The sequence below is a fragment of the Hyperoodon ampullatus genome (assembly GCF_949752795.1).
Source record: "Hyperoodon ampullatus genome assembly, chromosome: 1".
Classification (NCBI taxonomy): domain Eukaryota; kingdom Metazoa; phylum Chordata; class Mammalia; order Artiodactyla; family Ziphiidae; genus Hyperoodon; species Hyperoodon ampullatus.
This window is the reverse complement of record NC_136914.1, coordinates 228,063,815-228,090,044: the sequence shown is the minus strand read 5'-3', so window position 1 is coordinate 228,090,044 and position 26,230 is coordinate 228,063,815. Positions and strand designations below refer to the sequence as shown.

General features: G+C 49.0%; 1 protein-coding gene across 1 annotated transcript in view; it reads left to right on the top strand.

The window, feature by feature from the left end:
- The window catches only part of TCERG1L (transcription elongation regulator 1 like), a gene marked incomplete at both ends in the record, with an annotated part of 202,101 nt that overhangs the window by 162,091 nt on the left and 13,780 nt on the right, over positions 1-26,230 (top strand). The window contains one exon of the mRNA XM_079713647.1: positions 20,571-20,706. Coding sequence (XP_079569773.1) covers positions 20,571-20,706 — 136 coding nt within the window. The remainder of the gene's footprint in view (positions 1-20,570; positions 20,707-26,230) is intronic.

Genomic DNA, 26,230 nt, shown 5'->3' with positions numbered 1-26,230 from the left:
TTGAGAGTCCGCCTGCCGATGCAGGGGACACGGGTTCGTGCCCCAGTCCGGGAGGATCCCACATGCAGCAGAGCGGCTGGGCCCGTGAGCCATGGCCACTGAGCCTGCGCGTCCAGAGCCTGTGCTCCGCAACAGGAGAGGCCACAGCAGTGAGAGGCCCGCGTACCGCAAAAAAAAAAAATTGTGTCAGCTCTCTAGCAGCATCCTCCAATCATGACAAATTTATTATGAATCCCTAGATTGACACATAGTTGATGTGTTTCAGTCCATCTTAGTTTTTAATTTTAGCCTTTAAATGACACAGTATGTCTCTATCTTGGTGATTCTTGGGTAATTGTCCCATGTATGATATGTTCCTTTTCCAAGTGTAGCTGTGCATCTTTTCTATATAAGGTACTTTTTTGAATTATATTTTAGTATTTGTTCTATTTCATTGCTTTGAGTTTCCACATTGGCAGCTCCAAGTATACTGTTTGGCTCTTCTTTGCCCTCTTGCTGTGTCACTTTGTTTTGCATCCTTCTTATGTATTTTCTTGTTGTTTCTTGAGTTTCCTCTCCTCACCTTCTGTTAGTCTTAAGGCATTACCTGTGTGGCATTTATTCTACTCAAGTTTGTGCAAATTCTGGTTTATTCTTCATTTCTAAAGTGTTTTTTTTTTCCTTTTTTATTTCTAATTTCTTGGATCTCTGAGATGTCTTTTCAGATCTTTCTTTGGTCCAGTATCCTTTTCTTCCCCTGAATTTGTCTGTCTGATATGTGCTGCTATTTTATAGCATCCACCATTTTCTTTGAAAACTTTAGCTCATTTTCGGAGTCAGTTAAAATTGCATCAGAGTCTCGGGCTGTCTTCCTGCCTCTTCTGCCTGCGGGTGTTTACTCTGTGTTAGTCTCATTGTTCTCTCGCTGACTTCGTGTGGGGTGAGATGGTACCCATTGCTGTGGTTCCAGGTTCATTGGAATGGTGACAGAAAGAGGGTGACCTGGGATGGCCTTGCTGGTGTCTGGGCCCTGGGGCCCCTCCTCTCTTGTTGTCATACTGTGTGAACGTGCCCTGTGTTTGGGGGTCTGTCCCATGTGCTCCCTCACTTTTCCCAGGGTCTCCTCTCCCCTTTCCTAGGTGTCTTTTCTAGTTTAGATTATGCCCATGTCAGCTTCTCTGTGTTTATCCCTGGTTTTATTCTTGTCTAACCCCCATGGGTCACCTTGGCCCCTTCGCAGTTTGGAGCTCAGAAGCCCCGACCAGCTTCAGTGCCCCCCCCATTAGCAGCCACAGCTCAGTGGCTGCCCCTCCATCTGGGGACATCAAAGACTCATGGGGCTCAGGGCCTTGGCACAGGCCTCTGCCACCCCTCTGCTTCCCTGGACAGCCGCCAGTGCCCTGAGTCCGTTGGTGCCATGGTCTGGCTTCGCCCACTCGCAATGTAAGCTCTTGGGATGCCTCACCCCTTAGTTTGGGAGGACATTGTTTGCAGGCTTCTTGTTCTCTTAGTCTAACAGCCCATCTGCTTTTGTGTGAGGACTTGGATAGATAGAAAAGCATCCCTCTGCCTTTACTTTATTTCACATCATGAGGTGTGTTTTTTTGTTTGTTTGCGGTACGCGGGACTCTCACTGCTGTGGCCTCTTCCGTTGCGAAGCACAGGCTCCGGACGCACAGGCTCCGGACGCACAGGCTCAGCGGCCATGGCTCACGGGCCTAGCCGCTCAGCGGCATGTGGGATCTTCCCGGACCGGGTCACGAACCCGTGTCCCCTGCATCGGCAGGCGGACTCTCAACCACTGCACCACCAGGGAAGCCCATGAGGTTTGTTTTGTCTTAAACCTTAGGACTAGAACGTCTTAGAGTCCTGTGTCCTATGATGGACGTGACTGGGCTCTTACGTTTCCTCCAATGTCCCCCAAAACAACGCTGGAAGCAGCAAGTAGAGGCAGGAGGTCAGTTTTGGTTTGTTGTTGTGATGTAAGTGATGAAGTAGCCTCTGTGAGACACATCCCAAATCCTTAGCCTGAGGGCACCCTGGCCCATCCTCAGGGCTGAGCATGCGGTGACCTCGCAGGTGCAACTAGAAACTGGGGCAACAGGGACAGTGGGAACCAGATGCCAGCCGGTATGACTTGTCACCTATTGGGTGACAGTGTTGGCGCTCTGAGGCCAGCAGCGTGAGTCCCCAGAAGAGGTGACCACGTGGGCTCCAGTGACGTGCCTGAGGACTTCTAACTGCTGGGGAGTCCTCTCAGCTTTAGCCAACAAACTCTAAAGACAGGGCCACATAACACCTGCGAGAGCCGGGTCAAGGGCCGGTGGGGGTCACGGCCACCTCCGGCAGGTAGCTCACACCTGTCTCTGGAGACCCGGGGGCCTGCCCTCAGCGCTCACAGGGGCTCCACCCCACCCCAGAGGGAGGCCACCTGCTGTTACAGTGAGACACCTTCCAGCAGGTGCTTCCCCAGGAAGGAATCCTGGCCTCCAAGACGCAAGTACACCCGCAGCTGGGAGACCCTGCATCCCTCCAGAGGCCCTCAGTGACTGGGCCATCAGTGTGGTGGAAGGTCCAGGGTGCTGTGGCTCCTAATCCGGGATCTGCTCACCCCTCCACCCACGTGGCTCCTGGCTCATCATCGGCCACAACACATGGACAGAAAGGGGTGGTGAGCACGGTCACCCCCGTGGAGGGTCTGCCTGGCCTCGGCACAGCTGGGAATGGCTTAGTGACCCCCAGAGCCCCTCCCTGGCAGGGGTCACCAGAAGGACCACCCACATCAGGGGCCGGGGGTGGGGCCAGGGCACAATGAGCCAGGGTTAGGGGAGCAGGATAGGGGCTGGCATGAGGAAGTTGGCATGAGGAGGTGGTCAGCAGTCAGGCAGAGCGGGGGAGCAGTGAGCCGTGGCTGGGGGACACGTACCCAAGAGCCGGGACCGCCCAGGCCCCAGCCTGGCCCCCTGCATCCTGCTCCTCCAGGTGGATTTTGCATCTCTGCCCATCCTAGAGCCTCATCTCTGCATGCTGTGTGGCACAGCTGCTGGGTGGCACAGCTGCTCCATAAGGGCAAGGGACAGCTGTTCCCGGTCAGGTCCCATGGCTCCCTGCTTGGGGCCAGAGCCCAGATCGTGCCCTTGACCATGACTCCATCCTGGGGAGGCATCTTCCTTGACGCCACCATTGGCTTTGAATCCTGACAGTCCACATGGAAGGGCAGTGCTGGTCGAGCTGGTGGCCCCGCACCCCTGCCCACCAGGGGACTTGGAGACCACCTGATTTATGTTCCAGTCTTCTGATGGCAGCCAGAGGCACGCTCCCACGCAGCAGCATTGAGGCTAAAAACTAGAGAATACAGATCTTTCCAAGTTTGCCTCATCTGAAGTCCATTTGTTACAACCCAAACGACAGAGTGTCTGAGGCCCTACAAGGCAGAGATTCACAGACACTTTGATTCCTGCAGAATTTCTTATCGTTTCTCACACCGGAGTTACAGGCTGGCAGTATTTTGATGATGAATTCCTAGCCCTCTTTGCCAGAGGAAAGAACAGATTCTTCCCATCAATTAAGTTAAATAAAAGATGAGACATCATCCAGCTGAACAGAGGGCTGGAACCCAGCCTGCGGAGGGTTGGTGTGGATGCTCAGAAGCCCCAGAGACAATGAAGGTGAAGAATGATCATCACTGTCATCCCCATCATTATCACTATCATGTTACCACCATCATCATTAGGACCGCCACTGTATCAGCATCTTCATCACTGTCATCACCGTCACCATGGTCACCACCACCAGCATCACCATCATCATCATCACCACCATCACTATCACCATCATCACCATCATCATCACCATCATCATCATCAACACCATCATCATCATCACCATCACTATCAACACCATCACCATCATCATCATTGTCATCATCACCATCATCACCATCATCATCATCATCATCACCATCACCATCATCACCATCATCATCATCATCATCACCATCATCATCATTGTCATCATCACCATCATCACCATCATCATCATCATGACCATCATCATCACCATCACCATCATCATCATCATCATCATCATCACCATCATCATCACCATCACTATTTATAGACCTGCCATTGTGCTGAGGACTTTATATGCATCATCTCAGTTTTCCCAGCTGGAAAATGGGGATGAAAACCATGCCCCCCCATAGCGTTGTGATAAGGATTAAATGAAGTGATGAAGGTAAAGTGGGAGGAGAGGGTTTGACAGTGTTTTCAACAAATATCAGACATTCTTATTGTTTCACTTAATTCTTACAAATAAATCTTAAGTGGCAAGTACTATTATAATTTTGACTTCACAGATGAAAAAATGGAGAGTCAGTGAAATGGTAAGCGTTATCTGAAAACATAGAGCACATCTCTGAAAGTGCAGATTCAAAGAGAAATCTGTGCAGGTCCAGCCTTTAATTAACGCCTGACCTGCCTCTTTACATCACCTCATAGTGTCAGTCCTGTCCCCCCGCTCCTCTTCTTTCTCCTTCTTCCCATTTTGAGGATACAGAACGTGGGGCTTGAGGAAGTTGATGACAATCCAGACAGACAGGTATCGTGGCACGACAGGTTCCAAGCCTGCCCGAGTCCTGAAGTCTCGCTCTCACCCCTCTGCACTGCGTGGGGCAGTGACACCAGACCACAGTGCACTTACAAAAGCAACCTTGTTTTACAAATTCCTCTGACAATTCTGTTAAATAAGAACAGCCACACTTTTGAAGGCTTACAAAAATGTGCCAGTTACATCCTGGACAAATTGTGGAAGGAGTGCTCGGGAAGGACACTGGTCCTCAGCACCAAGACAAAAGCTGGGGTGGGGATGGCTGCACAGGGTTGTCTGAGGACAGGGCTCCCCGTTCTCTTTAGAAAGCAGGACCTGGAGCTCCTCTGCATTCGATGGGCTTCAAGAAGATCACAAGGAACAAACTCAGCCACAAAATCTAAGTGTACAAGTGTTTGTTGACTGCTTTTTGGGCACCAGCACCATGCTTAGTGCTGATGTGGGCACACAATCAGGCCCTGACTCTGCCTGTGGGACTCACCTGGCAATTATAGGAGCAGATCCAGGTGTGACCCCAATAAGAGCATCATGTGTCCCACCTGCTGCAGGGCCACCATACTCTGCGAGCACGGAGCAAACAGCTGGGTCACTCGGGGTGGGGCACGACCTCTGAGGGGATGGCCAGGTGGCCAGGCAGAAGCCCAGCCAAGACCTGTGAGTGGAAAGAAGGCAGGAAGAACCCTGTGGGCAGAGGAAGCATCGTGGCCAAGGCATGGAGGTGCGAGACAGTGACGGGGCGCAGCGTGTGCGGGACCGGATTGGAGCAGACAAGGACCTGAGGAAGACTAGGGTCCTCCTGCCGGGGCCGTGACCAAGGGACCCCAGGGAGAGGCTGCAGATCCAGCTTATCATGGCCACCAGCACGTGGACCCAGCCTGGATGGAAGACATGCAGACCCTGAGATGATGCCACTGCAGGAGGGCACAGGAGATACACAGTGCAGGCTGTGGGCAAACGGAGGCACGTCCTGGAGAAGCTGAGACTTCTCTGCACAAGCCCAATCTGAATGTTCTAGAATAGAACCCAGGAGCCCGGGTGGTTAGCCCTGGGAGTGTTGTTAATTACCTCCAATGCTGCCCTGTTGGCGGTGCTGAGGACCCGTGAGGAGCGGCCATGAAGGCTATTAGCACAGAGTGTGGCCTGGAGTAACGGCCACTCCCCTGTCCTGGGTGGGGGCTCAGGGGTGACTTGAACTGTGAGGGAGAGAGGGGATATGACATGAATACCTCTCAGCTGGACTTCCCATCGCTCAGAGTCTGGTAACAGAGCCCCTAAAATACAGCCCTTGGGTCACGTCCAAGGTCAAATGCACAAACCGGGTGACAAGCATGGACCAAAGGGCGCGGCCTCATGCGCAAACCTGCGTGAAGCTTGTGATGTCAGCCGGTCAGAGCATCTGTAAAGCAGCAAGGGGAATGCACGGTACTAACAGCCCCGAGAGCCTCTGCAGGGGACGCGGGGTCTCTGTGCACGCGCTGCACCTGTTAACTCCATCCTTCCCCGCAGGCAGCAGCCAGCATCTTGTGCGCCGCCTAGAATGATGAATGAGCTGGAAAAGCACACCAAGGAAATAAGCATTCGGGAATCGTTTCATGTCCAGGAAATGTTTGGGAAGATGTGGGCTGGCAAGCCTCAGCCCCTCGGAGTCTTGAGGATAAATAACCACTTGCTCCAGATGCAGGCCACGGTAGGGACCCCACGTCAGCTGCCAGAGCCGACCCTGGACCTCACACCTGGGGGCGTCGCTGGCCGAGCAGTCAAAGGGGCGGAGGGCCGAGTCAGGGGTTGGGGCAGTGGGGACCGTAGGACACACCACGCCTAACCTTCCGGGTCTCCCCACTTCACTCAGGTAACAGGCCGTGTCCCCCGACACCGTGGCCCAGGAGACCCCAGGGACCTGTGAGCACTGCCCCTGTGAGCACTTAGGTGCTCCAGCCATGTGGCCTCCTTTTGGCTGTCTCTGGAACATTCTGGATGCTCTGTAGGGCCTTTGCACAGTGGAGCCCTGGTCCCCTTCTCCACATGTGCACGGGCCTCCTTCACTCTCTGGGATGTGCTCCCAGGCACCCTTTTCTGGAGGCAGCCCTGACCCCCAGGGACATCCTGGGTCCTGCCTGCCCCCATGATGGCCCCTATCCCACCCGCATCTGGGTTTTTTTGTGTTAAACTTCCTAGTCAGGTAACATCTCTGAATACCCCACGTAACTGCACACTTAGTAGGTTGATTATTTATTACTCTCTGCCCCTCTCTCAAATAGGTGAGCCTGGGGCCGTGGGGGGCCTGTGTCCATCCTAAAAGTGTGCCCCTCGGGAGCTCTTCCAGGGCAGGGAGATTAGCTGAGCCCTACAGCCAAGCCGGGGTCACTGGGGTCACCGATGAGGGAACAGTGGCGCCCGGGAGACGCGCCGGCTGCCCTGGCTGATGAGGGCCACACTGCTGCACAGGGTTTAAACAAACTGAGCTGGCCGCTCCTCCTGACAGCACTGCTCTGACCTGAACCCCCTGGAGTCAGTGCAGACCCCCCGGTCAAGGGCTCAGTCCCAACAAGACCCCCCCACTTTAGATGTCAGTGGAAAGTGGAGTCCCCTGGCCTTGCCTGCTTCTGGCTCACTTGGCTGTAAATTCAGGGGTTCCCATGACCACTCTGCAGGTTTGATGATTCTCTAGAATGACTCACAGAACTCAGGAGAGCGCTATGCTTAGGGTGCCAATTTTGTTGTAAAGCGTACAGCTCGGGAACAGCCAAAGGGAATTGAAGCAGGGGATGGGGTCCAGGAGGGGCCCGAGCACAGGAGCTGCCGTCCCCGTGGAGTCGCAGAGCACCTGCCAGCCCCACCCTTTACACGGATATGCGATCCAGCCTGGAAGATCCCCAGCCCCATTCTGCAGAGTTTATATCCGGTGTCATGATGCAGGCACGAGCCATTCAATCACTGGCTGCGTGAATGAACTCAGTCCCCAGCCCCCTGCCCATCCTCAGGTGGGGGTGTGAGACTGAAAGTTCCAACCCTCTAGTCACAGGGTGGGCCACCCCTCCCTTGAAAGCATCTCAGGCCCACTCTGCATTGCCTTGTTGGCATCAACTCAGGTGTGGCCAAAAGGGCTCCTTTCACTCAGCAAATTTCACACCTTTTTGAAGCTCTGTGCCAGGAACGGGGACAAAGACCAGATACATTCTTCGTTATCTCATAGGACCACCCTTGCAAGGACACCGCTCTGCTCACCCGCCCTGGGGGGCTGGCGGCTTGTGGCCCCCAGCGGTCACTGTTTATGGACAGCTGGTGGGTTAAGCAGGAAGACGTCCCAGCCGCCCTCCAGCTGGGGAGCAGCCTAGGGGCAGGGAGGGAGGAAGTGTGGGTTGGCACAAAACCCACGTCACTCAGTGGCCCTCCTCACCCGGGGCTGCACAGCCTCGGAGGCCACCATGGGCTGGCCACCAGCGGGGACCCCAGACGGTGGCCATGGCAGGAGCAGACACAGACTGTGCAGGAGACCTCTTGGCGCGGTGGCCACCCTGCCCCCACTCCTCACCAGCAGGAAAGCATGGATTGGACAAAGTGGCAGGAGGCTCGCTTACCACGTTTATAGGAACTTATCACGTTTATAGGACCTGCAAAATTGGGAGACAGAGCTCATAAATTGATGGCAGAATCAAGATGTTTAAATATTTCAACAGGACGAAAGAACAGGATCACATTTGCATCACAGAACTGCAGTGCTTGGAGACGTGTAAAGATCATCCTGTCCAAACTATCTGTTTTACCAAAAAAAAAAAAAAAAAAGGTCCAGAGTGCTCCCATCATTGGCCCCAGGTTTTGCAGCAAGACGTCCCCACCTGGGAAGCGTCTTCAACCCCACCAGCCACATTTGGTTTTTTCTCCAGAACCAGGTGCTGCTCAGATGTCAGCATTGTCTTTACAGAAGATGGAATCACCAGGGCTGCAGTCGCCCATCTCAGCCTGAGTTGGCATTTATTTCTCTTCCCATCTCACGTTCAGCGTTCAGACAATGGTCAAATCAAAAACTTTCTATTTCTTCAAAGTCTCTCAAAGTATAGTATTAGGAGGAAAGGAAGGAGGGAAGGACAGAAGGAAGAAGGAGAGAGGGAAGGAAGGAAGAAAGGGAAGAAGAGAGGGAGGGAGAGAGGGAAAGAGGGAGGGAGGGAGGGAAAGAGGGAGGGAGGGAAGGAGGGAGGGAAAGAGGGAGGGAGGGAAAGAGGGAGGGAGGGAAGGAGGGAGGGAGGGAGGGAGGGAGGGAAAGAGGGAGGGAGGGAGGGAAGGGAGGGAGGGAGGGAGGGAGGGAAGGAAGGAAGGGAGGGAGGGAGGGAGGGAAAGAGGGAGGGAGGGACGGAGGGAGGGAGGGAAGGAGGGAGGGAGGGAAGGAAGGAAGAAAGGGAAGAAGAGAGGGAGGGAGGGAGGGAGGGAAAGAGGGAGGGAGGGAGGGAGGGAGGGAGGGAAGGAAGGAGGGAAGGAAGGGAGGGAGGGAGGGAAAGAGGGAGGGAGGGAAGGAGGGAGGGAGGGAAGGAAGGAAGAAAGGGAAGAAGAGAGGGAGGGAGGGAGGGAAAGAGGGAGGGAGGGAAGGAGGGAGGGAGGGAAAGAGGGAGGGAGGGAAGGAAGGAAGAGAGGGAGGGAGGGAGGGAGGGAGGGAGGAGGCACCCGCTGAGTGAGGCGTTGCCCTGAGGGAGTGACCTGGATCACTTCACTGAATGCTCACAACGACCCTACAAGGTGGGCACTGTTGATGCCCCACATGAGGACATGAAGGTGTGCAATTTGCCCCAGTTGACTCTGTATGCATTCCGCTCTGTACTCTGAGCTCCTGCCCATCTGGGTGATGGGATGATGACACATGTGTATACAGTTGTCCCCCCTTACCTGAGAGTTTGCTTTCTGCAGTTTCAGCTAATCTGTGGTCAAACAAGGTCCAAAAATATTAAGTGGAAAATTCCTGAAATAAACAACTCATGTGTTCTAAATCACATGCCGTTCTGAGTAACGTGAAATTTCATACTGTCTGCTCCATCCTGCCCGGGACGTGACTCATCCCTCTGTCCAGCCTGTCCCATCTGGTCGTCACTTGGTAGCCGTCTCGGTTGTCCGACCCACAGTCACAGTGTCACAGTGCTTGTGTTCAAGTGACCCCGATTTTTCTTAATAACTGCCCCAAAGCATAAGAGTAGTGATGCTGGCAATTCAGATAGCAGTTCGAATCTGCCAAAGAGAAGCCAGAACCTGCTTCCTGTAAGTGAAAAGGTGAAAGTTCTTGACTTAATAAGGAAAGAAAAAAAATTGTATGATAAAGTTGCTAAGATCTCTGGTCAGAACGAATCTTCCATCCATGAAATTGTGAAGAAGGAAAAAGGGAATTCATGCTAGTTTTGCTATTACACCTCACACTGCAATAGTTCTGGCCACAGTGCCTGGTGAGCTCAAGTTAAGATGGAAAAGGCATTGAATTTGTATAATAAGACATTTTGAGAAAGAGAGACCACATGCACATAACTTTTATTACAGTATATTGTCATCATTGTTCTATTTTATTATTGTTGTTAATCTCTTACTGTGCCTAATTTATAAATTAAAGTTTGTCATAGGTATGTCTGGATAGGAAAAAAACATAACATATGTCTATATCTTTAGGATTCAATACTAGCCAATGTTTCAGGCGTCTGCCGGGGGTCTAGGAACATATCCCTTGTGGATAAGGGGGCACAACTGTATTGATACTTGAGTCAACTGGGGAGCCTCAGAATTGCTGAGAAATATACCTCCCCAGTGTGCACCTGCTGAAAAAACAGTGCAGTCTTCTGTATCAATCTCTCCCTTCCCTCCCTCCATCCCTTCCTTCCTTCCTTCCTTCCTTCTCTCTCTCTCACCACCTCCCCTCATAGACTGGACAAAAAAAAAAAAAAAAAAACACTTTCCTTTGAACTGTAACAGGCAGCGGGTCAGTGGCTATAATTTCTTTGCCAGGGTGACCATTCCGACCCCAGGATGGCTCCATGGAAAGATTCGGGAGGCGGAAGGAGGTGTGTCTGTGCGTCGGAGAGGTGGCCTCTGGACAGGTAGCCGATGTGCCAGGTCCAGAGGCCCGAGTCCCCTCAGCCCCAGATAAACTAATGAAAGTTTGTTGTTCGTAAAAGGACTCGCTGTGTCTAGAATCCAGCTGCACTGCATCTAGTCTAGTGCGTTTGACAGAATAATGTGCTGCACTGTGCACACGGGCAGAATCCGAAAACGCTGGCCCTACAGATCACCCACACGGGACAGACACACGTATGCACATGCACACGCGTCATTAGGGGTTCAGCTGGATAAGCTCAGTGGCATTTAGAGGGCTGGGGGAGGGGCAGTGCGGGGTGGGGGGGGCAGAGCTCCAGGAGGGTGTGGCCACCATCATGTCTCCAAGAGGGGGACAAGATGCACGGGACATGAGGCCCCTCAGAGTGAAGAGACCCCAGCACTGCAACCGTTCCCAGCCCCCCAAAGCCAGCAAGGCTTGGGTACCCAACTGTGCCCCAGGGGATGCTGTCTCTCACCCTCCATACAGTTTTGGCTTGAGCTAGCTTTTATTTTAAGTATTAGAATTTACTCTTTTTTTAAAACATCTTTATTGGAGTATAATTGCTTTACAATGGTATGTTAGTTTCTGCTGTATACAAAGTGAATCAGCTATACATATACATATATCCCCATAGCTCCTCCCTATTGCGTCTCCCTCACTCCTTCCCTATCCCACCCCTCCAGGCGGTCACAAATCACCGAGCTGATCTCCCTGTGCTATGCGGCTGCTTCCCACTAGCTATCTATTTTACATTCGGTAGTGTATATATGTCCATGCCACTCTCTCACTTCGTCCTAGCTTACCCTTCCCCCTCCCCGTGTCCTCAAGTCCATTCTCTAGCCGGTCTGAGTCTTTATTCCCGTCTTGCCCCTAGGTTCTTCATGACCTTCTTTTTTTTTTTTTTAGATTCCATATATATGTGATAGCATACAGTATTTGTTTTTCTCTTTCTGACTTACTTCACTCTGTATGACAGACTCTAAGTCCATCCACCTCACTACAAAAAACTCAATTTCATTTCTTTTTATGGCTGAGTAATATTCCATTGTATATATATGTGCCTCATCTTCATTATCCATTCATTGGTTGATGGACACTTAGGTTGTTTCCATGGCTATTGTAAATAGAGCTGCAATGAACACTGTGATACATGACTCTTTTTGAATTATGGTTTTCTCAGGGTATATGCCCAGTAATGGGATTGTTGGGTCATATGGTAGTTCTATTTTTAATTTTTTAAGGAACCTCCATACTGTTCTCCATAGTAGCCGTATCAATGTACATTCCCACCAACAGTGCAAGAGGATTCCCTTTTCTCCACACCCTCTCCAGCATTTATTGTTTGTAGATTTTTAGATGATGGCCATTCTAACCGGTGTGAGGAGATCGCTCATTGTAGTTTTGATTTGCATTTCTCTAATGATTAGTGATGTTGAGCATTCTTTCATGTGTTTGTTGGCAATCTATATATCTTCTTCGGAGAAAGGTCTATTTAGATCTTCTGCCCATTTTTGGATTGGGTTCTTTGTTTTTTTGATATTGAGCTGCATGACCTGCTTGTAAATTTTGGAGATTAATCCTTGGTCAGTTGCTTCATTTGCAAATATTTTCTCCCATTCTGAGGGTTGTCTTTTCTTCCTGTTTATGGTTTCCTTAGCTGTGCGAAAGCTTTTAAGTTTCATTAGGTCCCATTTGTTTATTTTTGTTTTTATTTCCATTTCTCTAGGAGGTGGGTCAAAAAGGATCTTGCTGGATTTATGTCATAGAGTGTTCTGCCTACGTTTTCCTCTAAGAGTTTGATAGTGTCTGACCTTACATTTAGGTCCTTAATCCATTTTGAGATTATTTTTGTGTATGGTGTTAGGGAGTGTTCTAATTTCATTTTTTTACATGTAGCTGTACAGTTTTCCCAGCACCACTTATTGAAGAGGCTGTCTTTTCTCCATTGTATATTCTTGCCTCCTTTATCAAAGATAAGGTGACCATATGTGCGTGGGTTTATCTCTGGGCTTTCTATCCTGTTCCATTGATCTATATTTCTGTTTTTGTGCCAGTACCATACTGTCTTGATTACTGTAGCTTTGTAGTATAGTCTGAAGTCCGGGAGCCTGATTCATCCAGCTCTGTTTTTCTTTCTCAAGATTGCTTTGGCTATTTGGGGTCTTTTGTGTTTCCATACAAATTGTGAAATTGTTTGTTCTAGTTCTGTGAAAATGCCAGTGGTAGTTTGATAGGGATTGCATTGAATCTGTAGATTGCTTTGGGTAGTAGAGTCATTTTCACAATGTTGATTCTTCCAATCCAAGAACATGGTATATCTCTCCATCTATTTGTATCATCTTTAATTTCTTTCATCAGTGTCTTATAATTTTCTGCATACAGGTCTTTTGTCTCCTTACGTAGGTTTATTCCTAGATATTTTATTCTTTTTGTTGCAATGGTAAATGGGAGTGTTTTCTTGATTTCATTTTCAGATTTTTCATCATTAGTGTACAGGAATGCCAGAGATTTCTGTACATTAATTTTGTATGCTGCTACTTTACCAAATTCATTGATTAGCTCTAGTAGTTTTTCGGTAGCATCTTTAGGATTCTCTATGTATAGTATCATGTCATCTGCAAACAGTGACAGCTTTACTTCTTCTTTTCCAATTTGGATTCCTTTTATTTCCTTTTTCTTTTCTGATTGCTGTGGCTAAAACTTCCAAAACTACGTTGAATAATAGTGGTGAGAGTGGGCAACCTTGTCTTGTTCCTAACCTTAGTGGAAATGGTTTAAGCTTTTCACCATTGAGGACGATGTTGGCTGTTGGTTTGTCCTATATGACCTTTATTATGTTGAGGTAAGTTCCCTCTGTGCCTACTTTCTGGAGGGTTTTTATCATAAATGGGTGTGAATTTTGTTGAAAGATTTTTCTGCAACTATTGAGATGATCATATGGTTTTTCTACTTCAATTTGTTAATATGGTGTATCACATTGATTGATTTGCGTATACTGAAGAATCCTTGTATTCCTGGAATAAACCCCACTTGATCATGATGTATGATCCTTTTAATGTGCTGTTGGATTCTGCTTGCTAGTATTTTGTTGAGGATTTTTGCATCTATGTTCATCAATGATATTGGCCTGTAGTTTTCTTTCTTTGTGACATCTTTGTGTGGTTTTGGTATCAGGGTGATGTTGGCCTCATAGAATGAGTTTGGGAGTGTTCCTCCCTCTGCTGTATTTTGGAAGAGTTTGAGAAGGATAGGTGTTAGCTCTTCTCTAAATGTTTGATAGAATTCGCCTGTGAAGCCATCTGGTCTTGTGCTTTTGTTTGTTGGAAGATTTTTAATCACAGTTTAAATTTCAGTGTTTGTGATTGGCCTGTTCATATTTTCTATTTCTTCCTGGTTCAGTCTCGGAAGGTTGTGCATTTCTAAGTATTTGTCCATTTCTTCCAGGTTGTCCATTTTATTGGCATAGAGTTGCTTGTAGTAATCTCTCGTGATCCTTTGTATTTCTTCAGTGTCAGTTGTTACTTCTCCTTTTTGTTTCTAATTCTGTTGGTTTATTCTTCTCCCTTTTTGTCTTGATGAGTCTGGCTAATGGTTTATCAATTTTGTTTATCTTCTCAAAGAACCGGCTTTTAGTTTTATTGATCTTTGCTATTGTTTCCTTCATTTCTTATTCATTTATTTCTGATCTGATCTTTATGATTTCTTTCCTTCTGCTAACTTTGGGGGGCTTTTTGTTCTTCTTTCTCTAATTGCTTTAGTTGTAAGGTTAGGTTGTCTATTTGAGATATTTCTTGTTTCTTAAGGTAGGATTGTATTGCTATAAACTTCCCTCTTAGAACTGCTTTTGCTGCATCCCATAGGTTTTGGGGAGTCGTGTTTTCATTGTCATTTGTTTCTAGGTATCTTTTGATATCCTCTTTGATTTCTTCAGTGATCTCTTGGTTATTAAGTTGTGTATTGTTTAGCCTCCATGTGTTTGTAGTTTTTACAGATTTTTTCCTGTAATCGATATGTAGTTTCATAGTGTTGTGGTCAGAAAAGATACTTGATATGATTTCAATTTTCTTAAATTTACCAAGTCTTGATTTGTGACCCAGGATATTATCTATCCTGGAGAATGTTCCATGAGCACTTGAGAATATACTGTATTCTGTTGTTTTTGGATGGAATGTCCTCTAAATATCAATTAAGTCCATCTTGTTTAATGCATCATTTAAAGCTGTGTTTCCTTATTTATTTTCATTTTGGATGATCTGTCCATTGGTGAAAGTTGGGTGTTAAAGTCCCCCACTATGATTGTGTTACTGTCTATTTCCCCTTTATGGCTGTTAGTATTTGCCTTATGTATTGAGGTGCTCCTATGTTGGGTGCATAAATATTTACAATTGTTACATCTTCTTCTTGGATTGATCCCTTGATCATTATGTAGTGTCCTTCTTTGTTTTAAAGTCTATTTTGCCTGATATGAGAATTGCTACTCCAGCTTTCTTTTGGTTTCCATTTGCATGGAATATCTTTTTCCATCCCCTTACTTTCAGTCTGTATGTGTCTCTAGGTCTGAAGTGGGTATCTTATACACAGCATATATACGGGTCTTGTTTTTGTATCCATTCAGCCAGTCTATGTCTTTTGGTTGGAGTATTTAATCCATTTACATTTAAGGTAATTATCGATATGTATGTTCCTATTACCATTTTCTTAATTGTTTTGGATTTGTTATTGTAAGTCTTTTTCTTCTCTTGTGTCTCCTGCCTAGAGAAGTTCCTTTAGCATTTGTTGTAAAGCTGGTTTGGTGGTGCTGAATTCTCTTAGCTTTTGCTTGTCTGTAAAGGTTTTAATTTCTCCATCAAATCTGAATGAGATCCATGCTGGGTAGAGTAATCTTGGTGGTAGGTTTTTCCTTTTCATCACTTTAAATATGTCCTGCCACTCCCTTCTGGCTTGCAGAGTTTCTGCTGAAAGATAAGCTGTTAACCTTATGGGGATTCCCTTGTATGTTATTTGCTGTTTTTCCCTTGCTGCTTTTAATATTTTTTCTTTGTATTTAGTTTTTGATAGTTTAATTAATATGTGTCTTGGCATGTTTCTCCTTGGATTTATCCTGTATGGGACTCTCTGCGCTTCCTGGACTTGATTAACTATTTCCTTTCCCATATTAGGGAAGTTTTCAACTATAATCTCTTCAAATATTTTCTCAGTCCCTTTCTTTTTCTCTTCTTCTTCTGGGACCCCTGTAATTCGAATGTTGGTGCATTTACTGTTGTCCCAGAGGTCTCTGAGACTGTCCTCAATTCTTTTCATTCTTTTTTCTTTATTCTGCTCTGCAGCAGTTATTTCCACTATTTTATCTTCCAGGTCACTTATCCGTTCTTCTGCCTCAGTTATTCTGCTATTGATTCCTTCTAGAGAATTTTTAGTTTCACTTATTGTGTTGTGCATCATTGTTTGTTTGCTCTTTAGTTCTTCTAGGTCCTTGTTAAACGTTTCTTGTATTTTCTCCATTCTATTTCCAAGATTTTGGATCATCTTTACTATCATTATTCTGAATTCTTTTTCAGGTAGACTCCCTATTTCCTCTTCATTTTTAGGTCTGGTGGGTTTTTACCTTGCTCCTTCATCTGCTGTGTGTTTCTCTGTCTTCTCATTTTGCTTGACTTATTGTGTTTGGGGTCTCCTTTTCGCAGACTGCAGGTTCGTAGTTCCCATTGTTTTTGGTGTCTGCCCCCAGTGGCTAAGGTTGGTTCCATGTGTTGTGTAGGCTTCCTGGTGGAGCAGACTAGTGCCTGTGTTCTGGTGGATGAGGCTGGATCTTGTCTTTCTGGTGGGCAGGTCCACGTCTGGTGGTGTGTTTTGGGGTGTCTGTGACCTTATTATGATTTTAGGCAGCCTCTGCTAATGGGTGGGGTTGTGTTCCTGTCTTGCTTGTTGTTTGGCATAGGGTGTCCAGCACTGTAGCTTGCTGGTTGTTGAGTGGAGCTGGGCCTTGGCGTTGAGATGGAGATATCTGGGAGGTTTTTGCCATTTGTTACTATGTGGAGCTGGGAGATCTCTGGTGGACCAATGTCCTGAACTTGGCTCTCCCACCTCAGAAGCACAGCCCTGATGCCTGGCTGGAGCACCAAGAGCCTGTCATCCACACTGTTCAGAATAAAAGGGAGAAAAAAGAAAGAAAGGAAAAGATAAAATAAATTAAAATGAAATGAAATAAAGTTATTAAAATAAAAAAGAAAATGTAGTTGTTAAAAAATTTGAAAAGTAATACAAAAGGAAAGAAAGAAAGAAAGAAGAGAGCGACTATACCAAAAAACAAATCCAGCAATGATAGCAAGCACTAAAAACTATACTAAAAAAAAGAAAAAAAAAAAAAGGACAGACAGAACCCTAGGACAAATGGTAAAAGCAAAGATATACAGACAAAATCACCTACAGAAGCATACACATACACACTCACAAAAAGAGAAAAAGGGAAAAAAATATATATATATTGTTGCTCCCAAAGTCCACCTCCTCAATTTGGGATGATTCGTTGTCTATTCAGGTATTCCACAGATGCAGGGTACATCAAGTTGATTGTGGAGATTTAATCAGCTGCTCCTGAGGCTGCTGGGAGAGATTCCCTTTTCTCTTCTTTGTTTGCACAGCTCCCGGGGCTCAGCTTTGGATGTGGCATCGCCTCTGCGTGTAGGTCGCCGGAGGGCATCTGTTCTTTGCTCAGACAGGACGGGGTTAAAGGAGCCGCTGATTCGGGGGCTCTGGCTCACTCAGGCCGGGGGGAGGGAGGGGTACGGATGCGGGGCGGGCCTGCGGCGGCAGAGGCCGCCGTGACGTTGCACCAGCCGGAGGCGTGCCGTGCGTTCTCACGGGGAAGTTGTCCCTGGATCCCGGGACCCTGGCAGTGGCGGGCTGCACAGGCTCCTGGGAGGGGAGGTGTGGAGAGTGACCTGTGCTCGCACACAGGCTTCTTGGTGGCAGCAGCAGCCCCAGCATCCCACGCCCGTCTCTGGGGTCCGCGCTTTCAGCCGCGGCTTGCGCCCGTCTCTGGAGCCTCCTTTAGGCAGCGCTCTGAATCCCCTCTCCTTGCACACCCGGAAACAATGTTCTCTTGCCTCTTAGGCGGGTCCAGACTTTTTCCCGGACTCCCTCCCGGCCAGCCGTGGAGCACTAGCCCCCTGCAGGCTGTGTTCACGCCGCCAACCCCAGTCCTCTCCCTGCGCTCGGACCGAAGCCCGAGCCTCAGCTCCCAGCCCCGCCCGCCCCGGCGGGTGAGGAGACAAGCCTCTCGGGCTGGTGAGTGCCAGTCGGCGCCGATCCTCTGTGCGGGAATCTCTCCGCTTTGCCCTCCGCACCCCTGTGGCTGCGGTCTCCTCCGCGGCTCCGAAGCTTCCCCCCGCCCAGCACCCCGTCTCCGCCCGCGAAGGGGCTTCTAAGTGTGTGGAAACCTTTCCTCCTTCACGGCTCCCTCCCACTGGTGCAGGTCCCGTCCCTATTCTTTTGTCTCTGTTTTTTCTTTTGTCCTACCCGGGTACGTGGGGGAGTTTCTTGCCTTTTGGGAGGTCTGAGGTCTTCTGCCAGCGTTCTGTAGGAGTTGTTCCACGTGTAGATGTATTTCTGATGTATCTGTGGGGAGGAAGGTGATCTCCGCATCTTACTCTTCCGCCATCTTGAAACTCCTCCCTGAATTTACTTTTTGTACCAAAATTTTTCAGCCATAAGAATATTGAAAATATATTTAGCAAGTTTTCATTTGCTTTTGATTAATTCTAATTGAACCGATAGCTTTGCAGTCTGGAAGGTGCCCAGTGGTTCTAAACACAATATTTTGTGGAATAAGCTGTAATCCGTGATCATTGCCACACTCACAATGTTCCTATTAATCTTATTTCAAGTTACAACAATGCGAGGCTTGTTTCCACACTTCTATTTTTAACTGATGAAAATTTATTACAAAGAAATCCTAATTATACCCTTTGGAGTGTGATTCAATGGCAAATCCACTGGTAATTTTCTTTTTTCAAAATTCCACATAATTGCATAAGAAGCGAAGAATGTAAGTTCTCCTGCAATAGTTGGTCTATAAATAAGATTCCCTAATGGGCTGAGCAAGCAGGTTTTTTTCTTTGCACATTTGGTATGAGGTTGGATTAACCCACGTTATAACCCTGATGCGTGAAAACCCTTGTTAGACGTAGCACATGGGATACCACCTTCTCATCACGTCCCCAAATTGGTAACCTGCATATTTTCACAGCACCCTGGACAGAGGTGGAAAAGCTGCAGATTTGGTGGGCGTCAGGAGGTGGGGCTGTCCTGGTTGAGCCGTTAAGTGACTGTATGACCTGAACGGTCCGTCTCCTTCTCCCAAAATGCGGGAGTGCAGATGTGCCCAGATCATCCTGTGCATCACTGACCTCTGTTCCTATGTGCCGGAGCACCTTCCCAGTGGTGACAACCACAGATGTCTCCAGACACTGCCACAGTCCCCCAGGAACAAACCACCCGGGCCTGAGCCCTGATCTTGACCTACATCAGAAAACCCGGCTGTGCATGGCGTGAGCACCTTCAACCCTGCGATTCCCGGGTTGAGGTTGGTTTTGCAAAGACGGAGGGAAGCGCCAGGCTTTTGAAGTGTGTGTGCCCTGCTGTTCTGGACCTCCAAGCACTTAGGACGCTGTCCCGGAGGCAGGAGACACTAAGTCCCGGTGCTTCCCAGCGGGCGGCTGTTTAGGTTCGACATCCTCACTTGACCTGAGGGCATATCAGAAAGGTGGCCTCAGGATCAGGTTTGCACCAGCCTGTTGAAGTCTCTGCCCGGGGCCCTGGTCCTGGGGGGCAGGGCTAGGCCAGGAGGAGGCCCCGCAGAGGGGTCTGGGTGTCTAAGCAGGGCTGCTCTCTAGGCGGTGGAGGTCCAGTCTGTGCATCCTGGCTGAGAACAGACTGCCTGGGAGGAGACCGGGGGTGGGGGTGGGGCTGGGCAGACCCCGCCCCCAGGTTGGGGAGCAAGAGGGACAGGAGTGGGGGTAACACGTCTGCATTTGGCCAGATGACTTCTTCCAGCAGCAAACATCAAGGTGCTTTAGAAGGAGGTTTCCAGATGCTTTCAGAAGAAGGTGTGGAACCATAAAGAGATCTGTCAACTGGCCAGTTAGAGAAAAGGACGCACGTTGCCGAGCTGGTGCTTCGTAAAAGCAGGCTCTCTCCTTCCTCCCCGCCACCCTGCCTGGCCCCTGCCCTGGGCCCACGCTGGGCCCTCCTCCTCCCTGCCCCTTGTGTCTGGGCCGTGGCTGTGGCCACCCCTGTGGAGGGGGACGGACCGTCTCTGGGCTCACGTTTCCCAGCTGTCCCCATCCCTGTGCAGATCGCCCAGGTGGCATCCCGTCTCCCCGCTGTCACTGAAATCTCCCTCGCAGGTTAGACGTCGGGACAATGTTTTCTGTCCCCTGAGTGTGGATAGAATAGTCTCCCCATAAATGTCTTCCATGCATTTATCCGAAATGAAACAGTATCTAAAAACAAAAGCGGAACCAGGTTGAAGCTCCACCGCTTGGTTCAAGTGACAGGCTCGCTCCGTTCCCTCGGGTGACGTCTGGTCTCTGGCGGTGAAACAGTGAGGGACTCACAGCCTCCTTCCTGGTGGCCCAGCGGGTGCCCTCGGCCCTTGGGCTCCCAGCGCTGCCTTCCCTCCCGAGAGTGTCCATCCTGTTAGGGCTTCAGTCTCAACTTTCTGCCCCAAAGGCAGCAGAGCTGTTTGCATCCCAAGAGCAGAATCTCTGCTTTGCTGGTCTGACTGTTCCAGGCTTTGCAATGTGTCCAAAGAATCTTTGCCCCTTACAGGGTTACCCAGAGGGTTTTGAGAGCTTGCAGTGAGAAGCAGTTGGGTCTCCAAGGTCACGTTTGACTCTCTGTGTCTTGTGCCCTGAAGGACGGAAGGCCATGTGAGTCCCGGGCCCGAGGAGGTGGAGAGAAAAGACACGGGTGCCAAGACGCCGCCGCCCCAGATCCTTCTGCCCCTGGAGGAGCGGGTGACCCACTTCCGAGACATGCTCCTGGAGAGAGGGGTAAGGATGTCACATGATAGCGCCCCTCAGTGGGAGTGGCTGAGCTACTGTCCCCCAGCCCAAGCCCCCTCCCCTTCCTCACCGAGCCCACAATCACGCTGCCTGACATTCAGGGGCCACGTGATGTGAGGCCAAATCAAAGGAAAATGGATCCTGCCTCTTGTCCTAAAAGGGAAAGGAGGCTTTGAAACGTGTGATGCATCGCGGGGTAGCTGTCGCCACCTGTCCAAGGAAGTGGCTGAGAGGTGAACAGGTGTGGGTCACCTGGAAGGGACGGTCCCCGGGGCCATGTGGAGAAATGATTGGTCTGTGTTGATGGCCTTCCTGCTGGAGCCCTGCTGGCTTCCGGGGTCCACACCCCCTGAGGGACGAGCCCTCCTCTTCACTTGGGGGAGGGACTCATACACCTCTGGATCAACCCAACGGTTTTCCTACACCTGGGACGTCTTAATTGTAGTTGACTTCTGAATCTCATTTTGAATTGAGGAGGAAAAAACAGTTTATAATTGAATCTCCTTCCAATGACTTTTAGTTCCTGTTTTGGCTTTCGGGTATAAAATGAGCCCGATACAATAGTTTAGCCCAGTTGGATTTCTTCATAAAATGAGACTGAACGCAGAAGGCAGTAATAGGAACCGGTGTGTAATGATAATTATAATGAACACTGTAAATGGCCTTGGGAATTCAAAAGCAAATTCCCTCTGCAGTCAGTACCCACCCAAGGCTGCTTCCTGCACGGCCTCTCCCAGAGCAGGTGCAGCTGGGAACTGTGCGGGGGGGGGGGCAGCCTGGGGAGACCTCCTCTCCCCCAGAGCAGCGGGTCTGAGCAGCGCTGGCACCTGGGCACGTTGAGGCCCTGGGGCTACAGGGAAACTTAAACGGTGCCAGCGCTTAAGAATTAGGAGTAAGAAGGAGATTATCTCATGCACCTTCCGTGGGAGACCTCTTTTCCTCTGCACCATGAATTTTAATGCATGCATCGCTCTATCTATCTAGAGACTCACTCAAAAACAAAATACAGCCCTTGGTGCAAGGACCTGGAAGGAAAAGTAGGCTTGTGAGCTTAAAACTGCAATGCAATGGATTAAGCCTATATTCACATATATGCCGAGTAACCCAGAAGTGCAAAATGGGAAGGCCGTGAACACACACGCACACTGGAGTGGTCCCTGGTGTAGATGGAGGACGTGTTTTTGTAAAAAGACATAATTTTAAAAACTATATTTACTTGGCTAAATTTTTATTTTTTAAAAAAGACTCCGTCCCCCTGCAACTTTCCTTTTTTTTTTTTTATCAAGACATAAAGATGATTTGATTAAACAAATCCTGCAGGGTGAAATAGCCTTGAAACAACTGACTCTCTTGTGAGAGGTGTGTCTCTGTGTATATGTGTGTGTGTGCACCTGTGTGTACATGCTTGTGTTTGTGTGTTTGTGTGTGTGGTGTGGGCTCCCTGCCCGACCCACTGAAGACTCCGCGTGGCAGTTGGGAAGGGGCTCCGGCCGACCTCTCCCTTGGCCCATTGCTCGGCCCACGCCCCATTCTCAGCCTTCCCACTTCAACAGCAAAGACGTGCAGACAAAGCCAGTGTCACTACCTGGCTAAGGAGAGGAGGCCAGGAACACAGGCCGGCGCTCCGAGCTCTGGCCGTCCAGCCCCTCTGTTCCTACAGCGGAGAAATGGGTCCAGTGCCTGCGTTCCCTTCTCCAGCCACCCCGGGAGGATTCTGCCAACAGGGCTTTGACTCCCATTTAGAGGTCGTCACTGCCACTCAATGGGGTTGCTTATTCCGTGGCTGTCAGTGTCCTCCTGGTCCTGGAGGCTTGTACCCAGTGTCACCACCGGTCACCGTCCCTGGTGGCCGCCCTCAGCTGTCTCACAGCCTCCCTCACCCACCTTCCACTCTTGGCACGGGGTCCCTTCCCTGGGAGGCCCTCCCTCCCTCGCCTCCCTGGCTCCCCAGCTGACACATGATGCCACACAGCTGCTCTGCGTCCCTTCCACATCACCAAGTCACCGTGCGGGCTCGCAGCTCCTGGAGACGCAGGACTCTCCAATGCGCCGTTGGGTTCCCAGGGCCTGGCTCCCAGGAGGCGCTCAATGATTTCCCAGGACTCCCTTCGTGTCCGAGCTCTGGTCTTGCTGCACGTGCCCCGGGCCGGCCCAGCACTGATCCCGGAGTGGGCCCATGAGCCTGGAGAAGGGGGTTTATCTCCTGGAGCAGCTGCTGTTTCGGTTTCCTTCTCCCCCACTCGTGTGGCCCCAGAGCCTCTGCATGACAGGGCTTATGGCATCACTCATGTGAATGTGATAAAGCAGATTCCTCTGCCCTCAGAGCCACTGAGAATACGATTCTCTTCTGCAAACCCACTGGGAGGGACACTCCCGAGTTTTGCTGCCACACCTCTTCTGATTGCAAGGACAGTGCAGAAATATTCATAATTCCGAGTATCTGAATGGACCCAGCCAGTCTGTCCCAGTGGAATTAACTGGGAGACATGGCCCATCCTCTGTGAGACGTGACTGCGTTGTGAGCATTTGAGAAATATATGCAGCATCCATCTCATCAATGTCTGAGTTTTCCACCTCTTTGTTTTGGAAACCAACCAGGCCCATCTTACCAGCACAACATCAGACTAACCCACATGGGAGATTAGGGCTGCCGGAGACGCCTCCCTCTCCTTCCCAAGGGTGTGAGTCTCTGAATGTATCCCAGTGGCCTCAGCTGAGCGGTTTTACTAAGGAGATTTTCAGTGTGTTCTTATCTCGTTGAGGTGGGTGATTCCATTCACCCACCCATTCCATAGGTACTCATGCATGAGCCTCAGCAAAAACACCCTGGGAATGGGAGGCACCAACTCCAGTGCTCTGGGTTTTCTCTGGAGAGAGACTGGGGTGAGGCTAGACCCCTATCTTACAAGGGTTTCAGAAGAAGCCCGTATGCTGCTCATGAATAGAAAAGGCCAACCTGAATGCACTGCTGATGTCGTAAAGCAAAGCCAGCATTTATGACTTTTGGACTTTATAAAGTGTGCCAGGAGATTTTATGAGTTACACATGCTCAAGAGGAGTTGATAGCTAAGCCCATCAGATTTCCAGTTGCTTAAAAAGGAGGCCGAGAAAGGTCACTTTTTTCATAGGTTGGGTGATTAATAAGATTTTTTTATTGCATTTGTTCAGGGCTTCAGCTCAGAAACTCATGTGCCTATAGAATGATGGCCCCAGGTTTGTGGATTTCTAGTCGTTTAAAAAGGGCGTGGATTGGGGCATTCCATGGGGATTATGGCTTGGGGAAGGGGCCTTCGGTTTTGTGGTTTTGAAATATGTAGGTGGAAGGTTTTGTTTTTATATTGTTTCACTGGTATAAACCACAGTGGGGCTTTCTTTAAACTTTGGTCGATAAAGAGGCAGGATTCACTGAGTGGCAGAGGATTAATTTAACCCTGTCTATTTAGATAAATGCAGTAGAGACATTTTGTTGAAGGTCTTCCTTCTGCAAAGTATCCCTTGGAAGTGGCTTTCCCAGGTGCCGAGAAAGAAAGACTCTTCCATAACCCTGGACCTTGATTCAGGCACTCCAGGGTCCCTCTGCGGGTGACTCCCAGCCAGCTTCCCAGCAGCGGGCAGCCTTGGGGAGACTGACTGGCACAGTGGCCAGCTCTGCAGCTGAGACCCCTGGACTTGGGTCCAAGTCTGTGTTGAAATATGGAACTCACAGGCCGCAGGCCCTCGCCAGCCCAGCCATGGTTGTCTCTCTCTGCGCTAAGACAGGCATCCACCATGAGGTTTTTGGTGCAAAGTTGGTCCAAAAATGAAGGAGGGGTTCTTTACCAGGTGTCCTCCCACCATCATGGAAGCTGCATCTTCTTCCATGTGGCAGGAAGACCCCTCCCCGGTGGGGGATGTCCGGTGCTCCTTCACTCAGATGCATAAGTGGTGTTGCCTGGAGCTGTAGCGGCACTTGGGCCGAGACATATGAGGGAGGGTTTCCGTCACCCGCAGGTGCAGGTACGCATCACAGGCGAGACGGCTCTGGAGGTGAGGTGCCTGAGCTGTAGCTCTTGAGCTGTGGACACCTGCAGGGTCTCTTCCACGAGGTGAATCTTTGCTCCTTGGGAAGCTTATCTGCTTCGTGTTCCAATGGCAGCTCTTCAAAGCCTCACCAGGCACATACAACTAATGAAATAAAATCGTGCTCTCAAAAGAACACATGCTCATTATAGGAAAATGGCAAAATACAAAGAATAGAAATAAGAAAAAGATCACCTGAAGCTCTACCCCAATTATTATCATCAATGGGTACATGTCCTTCCAGTCTTTCTTTCTAAACACAGATTTTAAAGAAATAGCAAAAATAAACATTTGTATTATATAGTATAACCGAGATTGAACTGTAGTTGAACATGGCTGAACCCAAGTTTTTTAATATAGTCAATTTCATAAGGTTCAACCTAACTTATACATTTGTATACTGTTTTCTCCCTTTACCCATTTTTAAAATATTACTATAAACCTTTGGAAACATTTTTGATGAGGGTATAGTAGTCAATTCATTGTCAGTTCAAAAATCCCTTTTTTCATTTATTTAGTTTATTGCCCAGTTTTGCTAGTTTAAATAATACTCTGATGACCATATCGATGCATTAATGTTGGTTTTTTTGTGTGTAGGATTGTTTCCTACATGCTGTCAACATTTGACGTGTATTACCAAATTGTTTTGGAAAAAGTCGTTTTCTTACAATGTATTCTCCCAGCGGTGTTTGACCAGCGTGCTCCACCAGCACTGAATAGTAAGAAGTATAAATATTTACTATTTATTATTTTTTGAATCTCATTCTTCTTTACCTTTGATTTGGGTTTTCTCTTGGTTTCCATGCTGTGGTTTTTCTTTCCTGAATTAATTCTCATGGCCTTTGGTGATTCAGCTCTGCAGATATTACTGTGGTCACCTCTCTATTAGTGAGTGGATGTCAGTCTAATCATGAAGATGACCTTGGGGGAGTTGTGGACCACCCACTCTAATGCCTAGAAAGGGGTTATAACTACCCCTAATGTGAAAGAAAAGTAAGTAAAATTAGCTGAGATACAGTGGAATAACAGTGCAAAATTTTATTTATCAAATCAAAATACCAAAAAAAAAGCACCAAAATTGGCAAAATACCATGAGCACACTAGGAGTTGAGGGTGGGAATCGACATGTCCCAGAGTTTGGGCGAAGTACGCAGCCCCTTTCTCACTTCTGGATCACCTGTGGGTCACCTGGCTCACCTGGGCTCAGGGGAACCTTCCACATGCCGACCACTCCCCCCTCTAAATTTAGGGATTGACTATCTCCAGGGGCAGCGCTCCACCAGGGAGGGTGGGAGCGGAGGTAAACCCCCACTTCCCCGCCTTCAGTGGGATGAATTGCAGGCAGATTCCAGCGTGTTCTACATGAGTCTCCACGGTTCCCTGGGGACACGGCGCCCTGCGGCCCCCAGGGGCCACCTTCCCATTTAGGCACCGTCCTTGGTTCTTTCTTGTC